Raw genomic sequence first — 21394 nt, forward strand, 5'->3', positions numbered from 1 at the left:
CCCGAATGCCTCAGCTGCAGTCAGGAAATTTCTATTTCAGCCATAATTCGTACCACGTTTGGAAATAAAGTATCGTCAACTTCAAAACTAATTTCGCTGCTCTGATCTAAAAAGCTACCCGCTCATTATTTTTCAAAACGTTTATTATTCAGAAAATTTTCTTTTCATTTTGAGCTCCAAAACGTCTTTCTCAATCGGGATAAAACGGAAAAAACAATCTTGATAGTTTTGAAACCAACAATGACCGTCAATGGCAGCCTGAACCATCTCATTGGACTATCTAATTCTTTTTCATAAGAGCCCGCGCTAAAATGTAGCCACATTATATACACACTGCGATTCGAATACTCATGAGAGATTCGGGGTTTTCTTTTTCATCGCACTAAGGAAAAGTGGTCAGCATCTTACCTCAATAGAAATGTATTATATCATTACAGGAAGCTATATGGGTTTTTGAACTCTTCATCACTGGTATCGAAAAAATTACCAAATCTGTAGAGAGCCTTTCTGGTACAGAAGAGACTAAGACACTCAGAAGATCCATTTTTCGGGTGGCAGTCGCGTTTGAGGAATTTTCCCTAAATTATAGCAGGCTCCATGCAATTGGAAGAAAGTCCGTGATGGTTATAGACGGCCATAGGATGAGTGAGTCTGAATACTGTAAAAACTAATCATGTCTTTAATCATCATTTACTTGTTTATCTACCGACTAGGTGACTTACTGATCCACCTGCCTTGATGCTCTAATGAACTGTTCTACTGGCACGGGATTATTGTCAGATCAAACAGATCAGTCTGTTTCATCCTTTAACTTTCTTCGTTAACTGCTAATGAAGGAAAAGGATGATTATTTCCATCAACTGGAATCCTCAATCATAGTTAAACCGCTTGTTGTGGTGGTCATTATTATATTATGTCATGTCAGTATATGATCATCGGTCAGCGAATTGTACTTATTAGGAGATGTAGCAAAGAAAAGCCTTGTCATCATTATAATACAGTAAAGGTATAACATGTTTTCAATCCAACGCGAAATACATTTCCTAAAAACGTGTTGTTGTTACGTGTTTTCTCCGTCAGGACTGCGTATTCAAAAAGTCTATCGTCAAAATGCAAGTGACTTCCGCTTTGGAGAACAAAAATGGAAAGCAAGCATGAAGGTCTCTTCTGCTAATTTTGTGAACAATGGTTTGTATCCGCAACAGTGGCAAATTTAATGTGTAAATGCAATACCTTTTTTCGTTCCAAATTCTATCTCCAATTGAAATACATTTTCTATACATTGTAGTCTAGATGTTTGTTTACACAATCTATTTGACTCGGTTATCCGCAATATTTGTAATTCAAATAATCCTTTTTTGCAGGTTATTTAACTTTTTCCCCCTTTTTTCCCTTTTAGTGTCTCTGGTTGTTGGGATTGTGTACAAGGATCTCCATGAATTACTAGCTATAGATCAACCCATTGGGATGAAAACAAGTAGTAAAAGGTGAATTTACTTCCCAAAGTTTTGTGAAACCTATTGTACCTCTCATCTAACGCAAATAGCAACGAAAGAAAGAGAAAAAAAAGTGAAATATTTTTTTTAAAACCCTATTTTGGTATTCCCTTATGAGTCGATTACAGCTTCCGCGCCTAGAATATTAATGTGAAAGTTTATAAAGGCAACTAGTTTGTCATTCCCCTTACAATTTTCATGCTCAAATTTTTTAATTTAATTTAATTTAATTTAATTTAGTCCATTTTCACTGCATTAAGTTTTGCAGTGGGGAAGGACTAGAAAGGAACATAGGAACCATTCGTGCTAGTCCACCCTCCCACCCATCCCACCCCAGGGGAGGACATCCATCACACAGTAATCTCGTGTGTGGGAAATTAACGTCTCCTACCCCAACCCTGCAGGAGACGGGACCTCCATTTATTCGTCCCTATCCGAGAAGACTAGAATATCTAACCATTTCTTGATGTTATAGAAAGGCAGCAAATTCTTCTCAATTATTTTAAGACCCAGAGTGTTGGTCCGGCCGGGGCTCGAACCCTCGACCTCCCGCACAACAGTCCAGCGCTCTATCCATTGAGCTAATCTGTATCATGTTCAAATTCTATTTTCCTCTTAGCCACTTTGGCTCCAGGATAATGGTCGTGACTATGGATCCGAAACCAAACAAACTGCAAGAGAATGTCATCTTAAAGTTCGGAAACCTGAAGGTAAGATCAACATCGTAATAATATCACGTTTTTTTACGCTGTGTTTAAACATTTTAAAGATATTATATCCATTTTTAGGTCGATGGAGAAAAGAAATGCATGTTTTGGAGTGGCTTCGGTGAAAGGTAAAAAGCGGAAATACAGATCATTTATCTTGCTCTAGAGGCAGTCGCCTCTGTGAAATCTCAATTTGATTACACAAGTTGAATGAATATCATTCTTCAAAGGCTTTTACCGGACTTAGGTAACTACTGCCAACCATTATATCTTTGTTGAAAGAAGAGGTTATTCAGTTAGTTACAAAGGCATAAGAGACTCGTGGCAGGCCAAGCCGTTTAACTTTGTCCTTACTGACAAACTTCCTGTATTGCGCGTGGATAAGAATGTCGATATGTGATGCTTTTGTGCGATGATGATGTAAATGGAGATAGTGAATTGTTAACATCACAAATTCACCATCTTTATCAACATCATCACAAAATTGTTGTCTGTGAGGGAAATTCCAGTCTGATCAGTCAGCTCTCGGAGTAATATTCAATACTGGAAAAGTATTATCATTGTTATTGTAAAGTCTGTTCTTCGTGTTATTGTGAGTCTGGTGTCCCCACTCATCTCACCAATTCTTTTTGTAGCTTATAGAGTCCTTTTGTTTATCGTTATTACAGGTTAACTTTTTTAGTAAAATTTGTTGTTCTGTTTTGTACCTACTTGTTTGAATTATTTTCTGTTTCTCCTTTTTTTTTTTTGCATAATTTTGTGTGTCAACAATTTGTATTCTTTTTTAGCTCAGACGGATTTTCAGAGAGTGGATGCCAAGTGGTTACATCGAAAAGCAACTCAGAAGAAACGGTTTGCAGCTGCAATCATTTCACTCATTTCGTTGTACTAGTTGACTACAACCATATCCCAGGGGTAATTAAATCATTTGTACCTTACCGTGAGTATTACTTATCAATTCCGTTGAGTTCATTAATATGTTTCTAATATCTCGTGGTGTCATTTGTGACACAGCTCAACAAAGAGGACGAAACTAATTTGGAGATTATCACCTACGCAGGATTAAGCCTTTCCATCGTTAGAGCCCTTTTAACAATTATACTATATTCGTTCCTCATGTAAGTACTCCAGACAAAAGGTAAAATACATTATTAAAAACTGGATCATTGAATAATGCGATTTAAGACTTTTCATTGGCTTAGCCATTATGGCATATGAGCCAATATACCATAATCTCATATCTGTACATGGAAACATCCGGTTTCTTCTTACAAAATAAAGTCAAGAAGATTTGTCTAATATCTTGGGAGCGTTTTTTTAATAAAACAATTATTCCACTCGCGTTTGTTGGATATGAAATGATTATAGCCAGCGAGGCGCTACGCGCCTCGTTGGCTATCTATCATCTCATATCCAACGCGCGCTCGTGGAATAATTGCTAATTAGTCATAACGAGACTTTGAAGACTTTGGAATTAAATCAGACCAGTTCGTTAAAAACTAAAATCAAATAGAAATTTATTATGATAACAATAATAATAATGATAATAATGAAATTAATGATAACAATAATAATTATATATAGATTTTGATTTCACTATAGTTAACGAGACTACGTTAACTATAGCTAACGGGCTACGCTCATGCGCCCCGCCATACTATTCTTACTGTACATAGCATACAAAAGTTTTAAACTGCTGCATCATAATGATAATAATAATAATAATAATATTAACAAAATAATTATAGAAGCTACGATAATAAGTGATTATGATAGAGTAGATTCGAAGTAAATGAAATCTATCTGGGCGCTAGCGATTAAAACACCTAAACCGGTACAACATGAGATGAGAAGGATACGCTGTTATTTATATTTTCTTTTTTTTTCTATTTTTTTGTTTTCTTTGTTCATTTGTCTGTTTAACTATTTTACTAGGGATGTTCGTCAGCCTCTATCTCAAATACGATTGAGTCTTTCTGTGTCCCTTGGAGCTGGACAAGTGATCTTTCTCGCGGGTATGAACGCCATAGAAAATACGGTAAGTGATCTCTCCATTCATTCATGGTCTTTACGCGTTCTAGAAGCGTAAGATAATTTTCAGAAAGGAGCATGAAAAACACTCAAGAACTTTGCTTTCTCCCTAACAGGCTTCCTGTGTTACGGCTGCAGCTTTCATGCAATATTTCCTGATGGCCGCTTTCTGTTGGATGCTGGTCGAAGGGTTTTATCTTTACCTGTTGGTTGTGAAAGTTTATAACATCAGCGAAAAAATGCTCCTGTATCACGTCATGTCATGGGGTATTTTCATTTTATTTGCTGTCATGAGGAATTTTCATTTTATGTGCTGTCAGTTATTGATACCTATTTTGAATCGCTTCTAGTCTGACTGAACCTAACTCGGATTGCACTGACTCCCTCCTTCTAATGTTTAGGTTTGCCTCTCATAATGGTAGGAATTTCACTATGCATCGCCGCTGGAAAAGATGGAATAGAGAGCTATACCAGTGATAAATAGTAAGAGCAACACTCAGTGCTGGTATCTTCCCCTTCTTCACTTTTTCTCTTTCTTTTTCTCTTTCGTTGTTATTTTTTTTTTTTTGCTGTGGGAGGTTCGGGGGTTATTTTCTACAAATACATGTTTGTTTTTTGCTTCGTCTTCTCTTTCAAGTTGCTGGCTCTCCTCATCTAACGACCTGATCTGGATATTCGTTGCATTTGTGGCGTTTATGGAAATTGTAAGTCGATGATCAATCGATGCATCATAGCTATTTTTGAAACCAGGATTGACTACCTCTGGAGTTTTTTTTTTTTTCTTTTTTTTCATGCTCCGAACAAAAACAAAGAACACCTTTGTGTTTTCGACTACCAGGCTCCAAGTGCCCAATGTATGCTGTAGCACTTGTCTTTTACTGAAGAACTAGGGAATGGTCTAACAGACCTTTTGGTTTTCTTTACCTCAACAGAAGAGCATCAAAGCACGTAACGCGAAGAGCTGGGCTGTAGGTCTCGTGCAAGATTTAGACTTTTAATTTTTCCATCGCTCTTAAAAGGATGGATAAAATTTTTCTTCAATCACAACACACTTAACACTACTTGTTTGTTTCAGCTCAACATTTTTATACTCGTCCGAGTCATAAAGGAGGTGAACAAACTATTGCAACCTACTGGGGAAGACAATCGTGCTCAGCAAATACAGTAAGATTTAAAATCAGAAGTTGAAATATTATTTCAATTAATGAGGGGAAGCCGAATGAAAAAAGTCAATAAGAAAAAATTGCTTTACAATCCTAAAAAGATAAGGTCTTGACTTGGTATTTAAAATTTTTCCACCAATTAGCAATCTTTCCTTTATTTCAAAATTGGTTCAAAGTGTGGCAGCCGATCAGATCCAATCCTACTTAAATGAGCATGATCTTTTTCCTTCACTGCAATCAGCCTATCGACAGCACCATAGTACAGAAACCGCCCTACTTTAAGTGAACAATGACATTTTGAATAACATAGTGGAAGAACACAGTGCAAGAACACAGTGCGTCACATACAATAAATATATGAAGTTCATATATTTAGAACTGCGGTATTAGATACGTATGATGCACGCTCCTCGCAGTAGAGAGCGCTATTTACGCAATAGCGAAAATCAGGTCTGTGGTTCGAATTCCGTACAGGCCTGGTTTTTTTCAGGTCTGATTTTCGCTACTGCATAAATAGCGCTCTCTACTGCGAGGATCGTGCATCATACGTACAGTGCGTCACGTTGCTTGTGCGTCTTGACTTAAGCGCCGCGTTTGATACCGTTGACCATCGAATTCTCTTACACCGTCTATAAATCTAATTTTGAAAACTTAGGCTCTGTACTTAACTGGTTTGAATCATTCCTCTCTAACAGAACCCAACCTATCTCAATAGGCGAAGTTCTATCGATTATCTTCAATCTTAAATTTGGAGTTCCACAAGGCAGCAGGCTTTTTAAGATCGTCGAATCACACCTTCCTAATTCCCATTGTTACGCAGATGACACACGACTGTACATTCTGACACGACTGGAGGAAATCGCTGCCTTAACTACCATGGAATCTTGCATCTGTCGCTGATATTAGTTATAGGATGCATACCGATAAGTTCAAACTGAATACGGATAAGAGAGAATGTCTTTTAATTTGAACACGACAACAACTTCAGAAAGTCAGTAACATTAGTATCTTATCGGCTGGCGAGTCCCAAATCGCTTCATCATATGAATTTGGAAACTTAAGAACCTGGTTTGATTCGAAAATGAGTGTGCTAAGTCAACAGAACCTGCTCATCTGCATTCTATTATCTTTACAACATACACAGAATTAGTCGTCCGGTCACTGAATAATTAGTTCATGCTTTCATAACCAGTAGACTAGATTATTCTAACAGTCTACTATACTGCCTCCCAAATTCACATATGGTGAGTCTTCAACGGATACAGACTCTTACCGCTCGGTTGATCACTGGATCACCAAGATACTGTCATGTTACGCCATTGCTTTTCCATCTTCATTGGCTCCCGATTAGTTACCGTATAAAGTTTAAGATTTTACTTTTGACATTTAAGTGTTTATATGGTCTGGCCCCTAATTATTTGATTAGCATCAAAAAGCAATCCAGGTACTCTCTTAGGTCAAACGAGTCTTTATTACCCGAATTACCTAGCACCAAGACCCGTCCAACCCTTGGCGATTGTGCCTTCCAGTCAGCTGCTATCTCTGGAATGCATTACCTTCCACAACTCGCAACATAAAGACATTGGACACTTTCAAGACTAGACCACTTTCAAAGACACTTTCAAGACTGCTGCCAACACTAATTTTTTTTAAATTTAGCTTTAAAATATGTTTAACTAGTTTTTACTAGGTAATAGTTCCCTTCGAGTCCATAGGTTCGTAAGTTTTATAGTTCTTACATTTTTAGTTACTTTTAACATAATTTTACCTTACGATACTGTGAAGCGCAACTAAATATATCCACATAGAGGTCTGCGCTATATAAGTGTAAATTATTCTTATTATTATTGTTATCATTATTATTATCGTTATTATAATCTAGTTCTGAGGCGTTTTCCTAAACTCTCCTCTAGATGATCTAAAACAATTTCCACCTAAAATTGAATTTTGAAGGAAACGAACGTGTTTTTAATCCACAAATTATATACCGTTATCTTTCTTCAGACTTTGCATTAAGACATGCGTGGTGATGATTCCACTGCTGGGTATCACGTGGGTATTTGGTCTTTTGTTACCATTTCACAAAGCTTTTGCCTACATTTTCACCATCTTCAACTCTACTCAGGTAAGCTTTAAAGAAAAACCTCGAATATTTAATAATTCGTACGTACACTTCAATACTAAAACTACTGCCACATTCTCGTATTGGTCAGGCGACATTTCCGATCTGAAAAATAATTTATTCAAATTGAGAGAATTTCTTACTTCTTTCTTGAGATCTGGGACATGCCTTGAATTTTTTTTTAGATTTATTTACTGAATTAAACAGAATGAAATCTTGATGCAAAATCAGATCTTGATACAATTTTCTGTTTTAGGGTTTCCTGATTTTCGTCTTTCACTGTGTACGAGACAGCCGGGTAAGATGGATATCAATCTAAAGATGCACCTAAAGCAAATTTCGAAGTTTCTAGATATTAACAAAGATTCGAGTGCTTGGTGATTCATATTTCGTCGCGTGTTTATTTACAGATTAGAGAGCGATTGAAAAGAAAGATGAACACCATTCTTCCATCTGCAGACAATGAACGCCCTGCAAAGAAAAGTTCGCAAGTTAATCCAAGAGATGTCGGCAGTGCTTGGGCAGTTGAATTGCAGTCGTTTTATGAATAGCAGTATAATATACCCCTCTCTTTAGTTGCTTAGTTCAGCCATATAGTACCGTAATGTCAGTAAAATCTGGTCGTCCTGATTCGACCCGTTAGTCAGTATTATAATTTTATTGAACAAGTCATAAGAGTAGCGCTGGTGATTGTTGTTGACATAAGTTGATATTAAGGAGCGCGGTGAATAGTGCACATTCTTTGTTGTCAACTACACTGAGCCAAGTTTGTTCGACATGTTTTCTGGTTGAACCGCTTAGTGGTACCTGAAACTGCCTCTTGAAAATGTTGCACGCAGAGTGGACGTCTGAAACAAAATTCTTCGTGGAGAAGCATAGGAGCAGAATGCGTGTAGTCATACTCATAGACAATTAAAACATAAGGATTTTTTTTTCAAAGGGATTTATTAAATAACTATACTACATCGTAACACTAACGCAATACTATTTTGCAGTAAGTACATTTACAATGTTCTAGTTCTTGTCTTTTTGGCTGCAAATTACTTTATGTGTACAGAGTTGAATAATTCCAATGTTTCACAAACTTTCGTTAAAGAAAAAGTTATAAAAGTTACGTGAAACTTAAAGGGTATTTCAACTTTCGGTGGCTTTGGAAAGCAAGCTCGACACTTGTTCACCTCTTTCGATGTAGAATTTAACTTTTAAGTGAACTAAATTACTGGCGTAACCATTCATCATAGGGCCTTTGTCTTTTCTGTTAAACACATAGTCGGAATAAAATTTCTTATAATTAATGCAAGCTATTTCAACGCTGGAATAAAAAGCAATCTAAGGATTGTGAGGCAGTTGAACTAGAACACGACACTGAAATTTCGTAATCCTAAACGCCATGTTATACTGTACAAGCAAAATCGTGTCAAACGTGCGCTATTTACCTAGGAAACAGCTTTTTTTTGTTATCTCCATTTAGAGAAGTCTCGATTCAGAAGTTAAAGCAGAACGCGAAACTAACAAAATTAAAATCTGACTCGTATCACCAACATTTGATGTGTATGAACATTTTTTGTCACTAGGCCCGTAGTTGAAGAATGTAATGATGCAATATCACACCAGGTTCTCTAGTTTCTCCGCAATCAGTCCATGAAAATCACGCTCCAAGTCGCCGCTCTCAATGACCAGCGGTTGCATGCATACCTAAGGATATGCGATCTAAGTGGGAATTTAAAGACCGATGCCATTATAGTTTGAGTTCAACATCCATTTTTATTTACTGTGGTTTCTCAATTCACCGCCGGCTCTAGAGCCTGCTTAACGGTTTGAAGTCTTTTCTGGACTATTAGTTGGTGTAAAGTAATAAATATCCAATTGTGAATATTATAGACGGTTGGCTTGTAAACAGACTCAAAGGTCTGGTGACGGGTATAAGGTCGTTGTCATAGCTTGGAGTCTGCCTGCTTAGTATCTTGGCAATGGGGTTCTGTATCGTGTCTGTGTGGCTAAAGAAACAAAACACTCAGTAAGAAATAGACAAAGAGAAGTTTGGTTAGCAGAAATGTTAAAATAAAATACGTTTAGTCAGGACTAGTGTAAATACCTGAGGTTACATTGCTTTTTTAGCGAGAAAACTTACGTTTTGGAAGCATTTCATCATCTTCCTCATCGTCCAGCATTCTTGTTTGTTTGCGAAGTTTTTGTCTGCAAAGGTAATCATGCAATCGTGTTTATTTATAAATATTATAAATTTATAAAGACACCAGAAATCAAATCGATTTGTTGTTTACCACATTATCGACGTTGTCTGTATTCTCATTGACAACGGCTAAGTGGCCGATCAGATTGCGAAATTACTGCCAATCGAGGTGAAAAATCTTATTGACAATGGTTTTCGAGCAATGCATGCTAGAATTTCTGTAGTTATTATAAAAATCTTACTACAATTGTTTTTATTAGTCCCATCAAGCCAAAGCATACTCTATTATCTCACCTTTTTGTGCACTTACACACAGCCCATATTACTCCACCGATTCCGGCCACAAAAGCTAAGGAAGCGGCTATAATGCACACTATCATCCAATCTGAGGACCAAAACATAATCAATTATCCAAGTGAGTGCTTATTATCACTAACTGTAAAAGGTTAGGAATTGACTTTTACGATATGGAGTTAAATGATGGTGCAAAATGGGCCTGGAGAGTCCTTTACCGAGAAGCAGATGATTGTCAAAGGAGTTTCTGTTGTGGGTGAAGCAAACGAACTGAGGTATCGGGAAGGTTCATAGAATAAATGGCAAGAAGCTTCTAGTTTAATTACGAATCGCAAGTCTCTTACAACAGAAAATCTGCAAAAGTTGTTATTTGCTCGGGTTAAAGCTTCATCTTTTATCATAAGGTTTTATAAAAAGCATGAAGCGGACCAGAGGAGCTAACCTTTTTCTTTTTGACCGGACGATCCTCTATTCATATATGCCAACTTGACATTTTCTCTTCTGAAACGGGCTCAGCACTTGTCTGGCATAAGACACCGTCAAGACATTGCACTGCGAAACACTTTCCATTCAGTAAATAAGCGATATCACACGAGGGACGAGCACAGCATCGACCAATACACTGGTGGATATCATCTGCGTCACTCAGGGCTGTAAAGTTACTGGCCTTGGTTCCCGATCTAAGTTTGATATCATTGGATATTCTGCTGTCCAACATCCACCTGGCAGCTGAAGAGGCCAGCTCTGTAGTTGTAGAATCTTCTGGTGAAGAAGCAACTTCTGATAAATCTGGGGAAGTAATTGCATCAGTTGTTAATGGTCTTTCCTCATTTCGATCAATATAACGGCATAAACAAAAGTAACAACAACAACACTAAAAACATAAGACAGAAGCTGTTCGCAATCAGCCAGCTTGACCAAAGAAGCTTTCTTTTTTACCCATAATTGTTCCTACACGGGAACAAAACATCTTACCCGCCTGGTAAGCCAGCCTTCCTTTTGAACTCTCTCATTAAAATATTGTTTCTTGCAAAGCTCTATTAAAAAAGGTTCTAAGTAGGTGTAATTACACATTTAATGATTACATCCCGAGGACAATCACAGAGAAGCCAAAGAAAAATTTCCCTGGGTAGTTAATAAATCTGTAATATATTCTCTTACCTATTGTCGGCAGATAAATCTGAGATTCACGTTTTCACTTTCATTCAATTAATTATTAATAATTATTACCTGTTTCCTCTTTAGGCTCCGCTTTCATTACCATCGTGGAGATCAAAGACGACTTCTTAGAGGCCTGTACCGAGACTGGGATACCGAAATCCTTCCTGGAACATGACACAGAATAGCATTTCTTCTCCACCATATAAGCTATGTCGCACTTCTTACTGTCGCAACATTTTCTATACATTTAGACATAGTGTCCACGTCTTTGACAACGGTGAAGTTGTTTTTGTGAATTCCACCCGGAAGATCTTTGTCATTTGTAATGTTGCTGTGTTTGCATTTGAGGTATTTGGGCTCTGGCGGGATAGCTGGTGTTTTAATTGATTCTAGTGGAGAAAAATTCAATTAAACACGTTATCAATCACGAAATTAAACAACTAGCAGCATAATTCCGAACCACGACAGACATCCATGGATCATAAAAACCGAGAACGCCGATATGAAGGGAAATGCCCCGACGAAGAGATTAGCACCTTTGCTACCGATGAACTCCCAGTAGCACATTCGATTTTTTTTAACAATCCCTGCTTCAGGTCGAAAATTGAACAAATTAACCTACCTTTTGTTATCCGAAGTTTTCATTGGTCTCACATAAGAGAGCTGAGGATTGTAATCTGTTGGTGGAGCTTTTGAATGTTCACGGAGTTCTTTACTTTTACAAGCTACACAGTAGCAGGTCTCGCCGAGCATAAATGCCACATGACACTTTTCATCCTTGCAGCATATATCTTGGCATTCAGTGAGGTAACGGGTTTCGTCGCTCATTGTTAGTTATGCATGGAGATCCTTGATACAGCCAGTATTTCGTCTCCATTTTCAACATTATCACTATTACTATCGTTCATATGATCAACACATCTGTATTTTTTTCTTTTATTCATTTATATATTTATGTTTCTTATAGAAAGTCTATGTGTCCGTTTCAAAAATTCTTCGTACATAATTACAAAATGGGGAAGAGGTTATACGGATAACTATATCGCCTGCCGCAATCTTGGAGGATACTCTCTTTCCATCGAAACCGATGAAGAATGGAAGTTTATCAATCGTGAGATTCAAAAGGGTAATAATTGGAATACTTGTGCGTGGCACTCGAATGGGAATTTGAATTGGGAATGGTTTAGTATAGCACCACTGAATATTTCAAAATGACGAGATTCTGAGCCAAATGGTAACGACGACTTAGCGAAATATCCAAGAATGAAGGCCACTTTAACGGTGTCTCTCTATATAATGAAAATGCCTTCATCTGTGAATTTCCTGAGGGTAAGGAAACATTCCACCTATAAAGTACATTAAGTACTAAACCATTTCCACTTTGCCCTGGTCCCGTTAAAAGCCTTTGAGCATGCTTGTATTACGTAAGTTTTACGTGAGTTTCAGACCAATTCCTGACGAACCCCCAAGGTGGCCATTTAAAAGGGGTTGGACTGTAGTTTTAGTGCATCCGAGATAGTGAAGAAAGATGTGTCAAGTGCCACTCCTACTAAGAGCTGTTTTCCGACTGAAAAATAGCTGCCCGTTATTTTTGCCATTTTTTTAAAAAAAAAAATCAGTTTCAGGCGTTCTAGAATCATCCTTTATTTTCTGTGCCGCAAGCTACAGCAAATTTTCGGCGGGCAAAATGCCTAAAAGAAGAACAATCCAAAGGACACATTTCTCAAAATTTGTCGAGGGCGCGTACTACAAAAAAAGCCAGTTTGAGTGGACATTGAAGCTTAGTACAGGGTGTCCCTTGCATTACATCAGACAGCAAATTGCTATAAGTCGCTCTGCCTTAAAAATACCAAGAGATCAGTTCAAAGTTGTTTTCCTTTTGCTTTTTTATCCATAAAGAGGGTCCAAAGAACTTAAATCGTGCAATATTTTATATGGAATTTGTCTTGACCGCCATCTTTGTTTACATCCGACTGCAATCCACTGACCAATGAATGCAGGAGCAAAATGTCCTCGATTTCTGGCGATGTTAGCCCCAACACGAAGAAAATGCTCGATCACTCCGCCAATCGGTATCTCACTGGAGACTTATTTCAATTTGAGCTGTAGCAATTGGGAAAGTGACACCACCCCTCTGTCCTACGAGTTTCAGTACAGGCTACAGAACGGTCTGTACAGCGTGTTATATCGTGGTGCTAACAACACCATAAGTGGCTCTCGGATAGCGCCTGGGAATAAGGCAGATAACTTTACTGTGAATTTCAACGTTACAGTGACTGACAGTTCTGGAATTTCTGCTTACCCATTCCCTTTGACAGTCCAGGTAGGTCGATAACTATTGATTTAATTTCTAGCATGAGATGAGGTGGTAGCACTTTAATTCCTTTTGGTCTCTATTAGTTTAGATTAAGAAGCTCTCTTTAAACTTTAAAGGGAATGAGGATTTAAAGAAACTGTAGTGCTACGTCGGTTGGGGTGTCAAACAAAAGCTTTTGCAAAAACGTTTTACGGTGGTCAAGTTACATTCTCAACTTAGTTAATAAAACAAAATTATGTTCTCAAATTCTCTTTAAGCATGTAACCAAGTCGATACCTGCTTTTGAATTTTTTTCAGATCAAGCTATTTCTTAATATCTCAAACCTTCCCATGGCAAATGACAGTTCATTCAATGAATTCATGAGTAGCGGCGCTACTTGCGAACTCTGTCTTACAATCAGTTTTACGAGAAACCTCAATGGATTTGCAGAAGAGATGCACGGTACTTTTAAACGCCTAATGCATACTTAAATAATGAAACAAATGGAATTAATCGTGATCTTAAAACCCAAGAAACAAAAAATCTCCGTGGAGAAAAACAAAACAAAATTCTATTGGAAATCAAAAATCAAAACATCAACACTCCAATAACAAACAAGTGTATTGCATTAAGTGTATTAGCATTTTTTTTGGAGCAAATCAAAGGCCTACATGTTCAATATCTGAGATCTTTGATGCTCAAGAATCAAGACTTACATGTTTTATGTCTTCATCCTATTGTTTTTGCGTCTAAAAGTTCCAATAGGGCTTATTATGAATAGAATGGAGAACGCTCTACAGCCTTAAATTCAATTTGAAACGAGTATTTTCAACGTCTTAAAAATGACGTTTGAAAAATGTTTCATTAGCGTAAATCGCGCACACACATCCCTTAGTTTCAGCTTGGACCTGTATTTGAACTTCCGATGTGTTAGGACCAATCAGGTGCTTGCGAATGTATCTTTTTGATGGTTGTTAGTGGCAATATCATCCAGAGACCTGAGTCTAAATATACCTTTAGAAAGATTTCCTATCGAATGAGCCTCGTGTGTGAGATATAGTCTATTTGCTTAATTCTTTCCAGCTTAAAATAGACCTTTTAGTTTTTCATGTTTATCACTTTCAAGGTGATGCACAACATCCTTGTAAAATTTTTTTCTTTCGAACGATAAAGTGTGGCGGACCTACCTTAAAGCTCATCAGTTATCGGTTCTGCTCTTCAGGTTTTGGATAAAGTGCCCCACGATTCACTGGTAAGTTATATTGTATTTCTTTGAATGCGACACAAATGAGAAAATGACATATATAATATACTAATGTTTGAATAACTTTGGTCGTTATGTCGAATTATCATGCTATGACATTTTATAGGCCAGACGGGCTCAAAACCCAGAAGCAACAACAACAACAAAGATTAAACAAAATGAAAACAAAAACACGAAAAAGGCAACACATGCTTAGCGGTTTATGGTTTTGAACTTACATTAATTAGTTCCTCGCAGAATATCTCTTCAAAGGTCAATGAAAACAAAACTGAATAACCAATTTCAGCTGCTAAAATTAATTTGCATTCCACAGAATATCTCTTTAACTGCGATCCGTTCTATGACGTCCCTTCTATGGTCTCTTGCCCAAAAAAGAGACATAGAAGACATACAGCTGACAACTCAGTCAACAGAAAACTTGGCTTTATGTTTAAATAGCGTGCTGAAGGCAGCAGCAGTGACTCCTTCAGAGGATTCAGAAACAAGTTCTTAAGAACAGGTTTTGTAATGTACATTTAGGTGGTGTCGAGAGGCCTACGAAAAAACACTTTTTTTTAACGTATCCTTGTATGCGAGCAAATCCCTCTTTTCTCTCTTTCCACCTTGCGGTCATCACTTTTAAAATCATTGGTGAGTGGCCTACTGCAGATTACTTTTAACTTCACCGTCACTTTCTTCTTAATTCATATTTCGGACCTTTTTGTTTCAAACTTTTCACGACTCATAATTTGCCTATATTGTATGTTTATTTATGTCATTTCTACAGGGTAAGATAATGAAAAAGCAACATCAATCACAGGAAGGCAATTTTCCATGACACTTGGAAGACATAGCCCCCAGAGACTTTCAGGACTGGATATAAAAGCAGGAAATGGACGGTTTTTGTTACCATCTGAAAGCCAACTGATAGTCTCCAGAGTGAATAAAACAAGTTTTGTAGATGCTCAGGTAGGTATTCATGCCCTAAAAGAAAATGCAATTTATTTGTGGCAAAATCAGGAAAGTATGTGTCAGCAGATACCGGCGCCAGACAAGTTAAAGTAGTAAAGTAGTACACTAGGTACCTTGACAACCAGAAGCAATTCTAGTACTTATTTTGCTTTTGACTTGTTCAACTCTAACGCTTAGTACAACAAAAAAATCGAACCGAATCAAGCTAGATTTTCCTAATATCGCCTTAAATAGATTTTAAAACTGAGTTGAAAACAGCATCAAGTCTCTCAAAAGCCTTAGTCGTCACTTTTCATTCTAGCCCGAAAATTCTCGCTTTCAAATATTTAAAAAAAGTGACCACGCGAATAGAATTGTATATTTCTTCAAATTTTTTTCCAAATATATACATATGAGTAGACAGTGCTGTTTCGGCCTTCTGGGCCTCATCAGTACATAAGCTTACGTTCAGTAGCCCGGCGAAAGACCTTGTAAAAACAAACAAACTGACAAGCAATCAAAGGTAAAATATTATTCTTGTAGATGCTTTCATTCTCTTTCAAACCTTACACTTGGGACGGCACAAAGGAGCGAGTTGGATCTGATGTTGTAACCCTGAAGTTGAAAAACAACTACAGCGGGCCTATTAAAGTATCAAATCTCACAGGGGATATTTTCATCGTTACGCCATCAAAACTTCAAAAGAACTTTCTAGGAAAATCATGGTATTTCACGAAAAATGTTGATGTACGTTTCCACGAGATAAACATCAAATACGAAAACACCTTGTTGATTCTCAACACGAAACCTGAAGACCCAACCGTACATCTGTTTGTCTATATGCGTTTTGGTCAGCGGCCAACATCTCAAGACCTCGACCTCAATGCCACAATCTCTCAAGACAAAAAGTGTGTTTGGATGCTAAATGCACATGGCAAAAGTCAAGATAAAACAGTCTGCTCTTTTAATCCATACGTATCGATACAGGTTCTAGCTGAGCATCCAGGGAAATACTTTCTTGGCGTAAAAAATTTCAACGCCACAATGAAATTATCTCACAAAAGACAGAGAAGATCTTGTTTTGGAGAAAGGCGAGGGAAGCGCTCCTGCGCCGAAGTCAAAGATCTACCCCCACCCCACCCCAGAGTAAAATTGTCCCTGTATTACAAGTTTATGATTCCAAAACAAATCAAAACTATATTCTAAAGGTGGCCTTTAGGTAGTTGTGTCTACTGGTCAGAAAAGATTGGCAAGTGGATATCATCTGGCTGTCGGGTAAGTGTAAAGTTAAATATGAACCTTAGGAAATCGTTTTCGCTATAATTTTTGCATTGCTTTCAACATATTTCAGATGATTCGTTCCTTTCTGAGTCCTGATATTGTAATGATCTTCATTTACCAGGCTTATTGCATTCAGGCCAAAATTTGATTCGATAACATTTCCATTGGCTCTGCTATCGTAAAAAGTCGAATAAATCTGATAACCAGAAAAAGCGAAAGCAGTGCCTTCAAAAGGAATGACACAGAGCGATAAGAAGCGGAAGCCAAAATGATGATTTTTATTACATACATCTTCCTTGTAATTTATAATTCCAGGTTTTAGCAGCATCGGATGGATTCATAAGATGTAGCTGCAACCATTTGACATCATTTGGAGCAATTCTTTTAATTGAACCGCATCCTATTGACTTTGACAAGGTTCTAGTCGAGTTCCAGCAAATACTGGAGACTGGAAATATTGCAGTAGTTGTGGCTATGGCGGTGATTTTAGTGTGGTATGTGTCTACACTTGTTATCGTAACGAAATTCGACAAGGAAGACGCGAGAAATGTAAGTATAGAGCCAGACTTTGTTTGGGACCGTTCTTTCAATGGGGTTTACCCTCCAGTACACTGTGTAACTGTTTCCTCGCAAGACTTGATTCTGAATTCCGACCTCCAGCTGCTACACATTTTTCTTTGTAAATAAGTCATGACAATTTCTTAATAGATCAAGATAACAACTTCTGCTTGCTAAATTTGATTCTCATGCCCTGTTTACTGGATAATGAACGGGTATTACAGGGTTATTCTCTCGAGGTAATTCCGATGTTTTTGTACTTTATGTTAACAAATCACTTGGTTCGATTCAAGTAATGCAGATTGGTCATAATAATTTTGGAGATAATCCTTCGTGGTTTTTAGAGGAAATTCTGTTTCGGGACTTACAATACAAACAGTCGTGGGAATTTATGGTGAGTCAGTGGCTCGCTCTTGAGCGGGGAGACGGGCGCATCGAGTGAACAATCTACAAGGCCTCAAATCAACTGGATTTTGGAAGTGAAGTTGCAAGACGTTGGCGAAGGGCTAACGCTCGCTCCGACGAAGGGCTAACGCTCATAACGTCAGCGTTTGTAATCGTTACGCTGGCCAATTTACCAATTCAACTTTGTTGGTATAACCAAATTATTTCGTTGGCGAAGAGGCCTCGCAGAGTAGCATATTTGGATTTCAGTTGCAGCGAAGTTACGAAGAAGCCGCTTTACAAGAGTACAGCGGCTTTCTTGTTGCCTGTCAGTGCTTTTGACATCCATGATTGCTAACGCGATGTTCTAGAGGTTAGAAGGATATTATGAACAGCCTATCCAAGTTGGACCGCTTAAAATGTCGTGGAGACAAGTTGTGACTGGCGTTGAAAGAGCACTTGTTGTGACACCCATAAACATTGTCATAGCCTTATTTTTTCAGAAAGGAGCTGAATAATATGCAATAAACAACGGCTATTTACATAAAGGTTCCCTTATCACTGGTATTGCTTGGTTTTTGTTGCTTTGTTTTTGTACTGTTTCGGCTGTGTTTTCAATCTTCTACAGTCTAACTTGGGAAAAGAGTGTCAGTGAGCAGTGGCTGTCTTCGATGCTTATCTCATTCGCCCAGGACGTAACAATCAAGGAACAAGTAAAGGTGTTCCTCACAGATCTAACTGTCGCGGCCATTTTAAAGATAAAGGCAAAGAGATCAAAGGTACATGCTTGCGAAAGCCCTTAGCAAGTTAAGACCGGGTATTCTAAACAAAAGTTGACAAAAAATCAAAATTTCTCTGTTGACGGTCATACTATTTGGAGAATGGGGGAATACGGCTTTTAGGAGTTCAAATCGATGAAAAGTTGAGTTTTACTAGTCATATCAGTGATCTATGCTCTAAGGCCAGGCAAAAAGTAGGGGTCCTAGTGCGGCTACGCAATTTGATACCCTGTAATGCTAAACTATCACTTTACAGGTCTTCAATTCTTCCCCATCTAACCTACTGTCATCTAGTATGGCACTTTTGTAATGCATCGGTTCGCAGAAAGCTTTAGCGGATTCAGGAGCGAGCACTTAGGGCGGTGTACAAAACTAGATCAGCGTCCTATCAAGAACTGCTAAGTCGCGCCAAGCTACCGACGTTGAACGATCGGCGACTACAAGACATTGCCACTTTAATGTTTAAAGTTAAGCACAGTCTCGTACCCGAGAATATCTCTGACTTATTTAATATAAAGAACACTCAGTATAATTTACCGAACAGTGACCTCGAACTGCCAAGATTCGAAACTGTAAGATCTGGTAGGAATTTTATTAAATATATGGCACCTCTCATCTGGTCGAAGTTACCAATACACCTAAGAACGATAGAAACTCTAAATTCATTCAGGAAGAAAATAAGAAAAGTCGACCTTTCAACTCTCGTTGAAATTTAAAACTTAAGTAAATAACTTTATAATCTTTTTAATTATCTACTGTAAATAACTAATATCTATATATGTAAATGTATTTGACTTTTAAATTTTTTGGTGTCCCCCATTAGCTTATAGCTAAAAACATAGACACTTAAATAAAGTTTTTCATTCATTCATTTTCACTTCATTCATTCACGCGTCCCAAGAGAATTGCACTAATAAAGAAGTCATGTTGTGGGCCGTCACGCTGGCGAAACTTTAAAAAATCCCTGGTTAGCGAGATGGTGGTAGCTTTTCAGTCACATTTTCCCCAGTTAGTTTCTACGATCGCGTTCTGAGTTGTCAGAATCACGTTTGTTCGGGAGGTTTTTGAGTTGTGCAGTATAGTTGTATCTAAATTATTCGTTGGAGAAGCATCGGAGCAAGAAGCATGTAGCCCTAATCTGACATAAACAATCAATGTGGAACGATTTTTTTTCAAATATATTTATTAAATAACTGTACTATATCGAAACATGAACGCAAAATTAGTTTGCAGTACGTACATTTGCAATGTTACGAGTTTGTACGGGAAATTTCCACAATGGATGCCGTCCGCGATAGATCAACTCGTGACAGTTTTATCTTTACGTTCAGTCTTTTTCATTCGGCTTCTGCTTCCTGGAATTTTCATTTAGTGACTTTTAAAATGTTTTTCTTCCAAAGGAAACCGGTATCATGTAGAAATGAATAAATTACACCCCAAAGACTGAAGGAAAAAAGAAAAGCAAATAGTACAGTACCTATGTTTTCCATCGATCCCATGACAGCAGTATCACATCAGTCATCGATTTTAATTGTCCTATTTCTCTATGAATTCGCTATGTAAAGTGGATAGTTTCCGAATGGAAAAACCTTAAAGTTTAAATTTATAATAAACTATTTCTCCTGAACAGTTCTTCATGATTTAATTGATCCATAAATACAACATTGAGGCAAAATAGCTCAGTTGCATTCACAAATTACAGTTTTCATTACCATCCAATTCAGTTCTTCGAAGATGTTGCATAATCAGTGAAAAACAACTAAAACAACAACGATGTTGCCATTTGTAAAGCATACCTGTATATTTGTCTACAGAAAATCTCCAACGTTGGTCCGATCGGTATCCGTGACGTGGCTCTGCAATGGTTTAAAAGCTACTTTTCTTTCCGCCAGCAATTTTTCCAATTCAATAAAGCTTGCTCTCCGATGCAAACCATCAAGTGTGGTGTCCCTCAAGGTTCAATTTTAGGCCCGCTATTTTTTATTCTATATATTAATGACCTCCCTAATGCCTCTGAATTATCAGACCCTCTACTTTTCGCTGATGACACCAGTATCTGTTATTCTCACTCAAATCTGAATTGCTTAGAATCCATACTTAATGATGAACTCCAAAACATTGACGTCTGGCTAATATGTAACAAGCTTTCAGTTAATACAAAGAAAACCAACTATATCATTTTTAAACCCAGACAGAAGAAAATTAACTCCAGCATTTCTCTCTCCTTTAGAGGTAAACCCCTACAACAAGCTAGTGTGACTAAATTCCTTGGGTGGTGGCGGTGTTGTTATCTACTATAAAGATTCTCTAGATTGTATTTCGATCGATAAATATGACAACCCCGACATTGAAGCGACGTGGTTAGAAGTAAAATTACGGTCACAAACACTTCTTATCGGCTGCATTTACCGTCCGCCCGACTTTGGTGGTTTTTATGACATATTCCGTCCAATTCTTGAAAGTATTTCTGCGAGTAGAAACAATGTCATTATCACTGGCGACATTAATTCAAACATGATGGATAACTCCGGAAACGGCAAGAAGTTTAAAGATCTATTTCAATTGGCTGGTTTTAATAACATCATTAAGTCCCCTACCAGAGTTACAGAAAATTCAAGCACAGTTATACACTTAATCTGTACAAATAACCCAACGAAGATTATTTCTTCGGGTGTTATTGACATTTGCATCGCGGATCACAAATTCATTTACTCGTTCTTCAGCTTTATCAAGTCA

The 21394-nt window shown here is 37.6% G+C and overlaps 2 protein-coding genes and 1 long non-coding RNA gene across 3 annotated transcripts in view; 1 reads left to right on the forward strand and 2 right to left on the reverse strand.

Moving 5' to 3' along the window:
- LOC148736903 (uncharacterized) overlaps positions 1 to 21394 on the reverse strand; it is a 334451-nt gene that overhangs the window by 139594 nt on the left and 173463 nt on the right. The window lies entirely within an intron of this gene.
- On the forward strand, positions 435 to 9609 carry LOC148736909 (adhesion G protein-coupled receptor D1-like). The gene is made up of 15 exons (XM_088750794.1): positions 435 to 645; positions 1081 to 1188; positions 1400 to 1487; positions 2116 to 2206; positions 2285 to 2331; positions 2992 to 3118; positions 3218 to 3321; positions 4139 to 4241; positions 4351 to 4501; positions 4636 to 4717; positions 4872 to 4938; positions 5310 to 5398; positions 7402 to 7522; positions 7776 to 7817; positions 7930 to 9609. Exons 1-15 carry the CDS (start codon positions 621 to 623, stop codon positions 8068 to 8070), a joined length of 1386 nt encoding a protein of 461 aa, XP_088606920.1. The 5' UTR covers positions 435 to 620; the 3' UTR covers positions 8071 to 9609.
- On the reverse strand, positions 10005 to 10499 carry LOC148736910 (uncharacterized). The gene is made up of 2 exons (XR_015997248.1): positions 10447 to 10499; positions 10005 to 10095 (listed from the first exon to the last, which is right to left on the reverse strand). It is a non-coding gene; the product is annotated as an uncharacterized LOC148736910 (long non-coding RNA).

This window comes from Stylophora pistillata, chromosome 2, assembly GCF_964205215.1.
Source record: "Stylophora pistillata chromosome 2, jaStyPist1.2, whole genome shotgun sequence".
NCBI classification, from domain to species: Eukaryota; Metazoa; Cnidaria; class Anthozoa; order Scleractinia; family Pocilloporidae; genus Stylophora; species Stylophora pistillata.

Excerpts from the sequence above, each read along its gene's own strand:
- LOC148736909 (XM_088750794.1), top strand. The coding sequence starts at position 621 with ATGGTTATAGACGGCCATAGGATGA. Across the intron at positions 1,488-2,115 it reads ATGAAAACAAGTAGTAAAAG|CCACTTTGGCTCCAGGATAA; the intron begins GTGAATTTACTT and ends TTTTCCTCTTAG. Across the intron at positions 5,399-7,401 it reads AATCGTGCTCAGCAAATACA|ACTTTGCATTAAGACATGCG; the intron begins GTAAGATTTAAA and ends ATCTTTCTTCAG.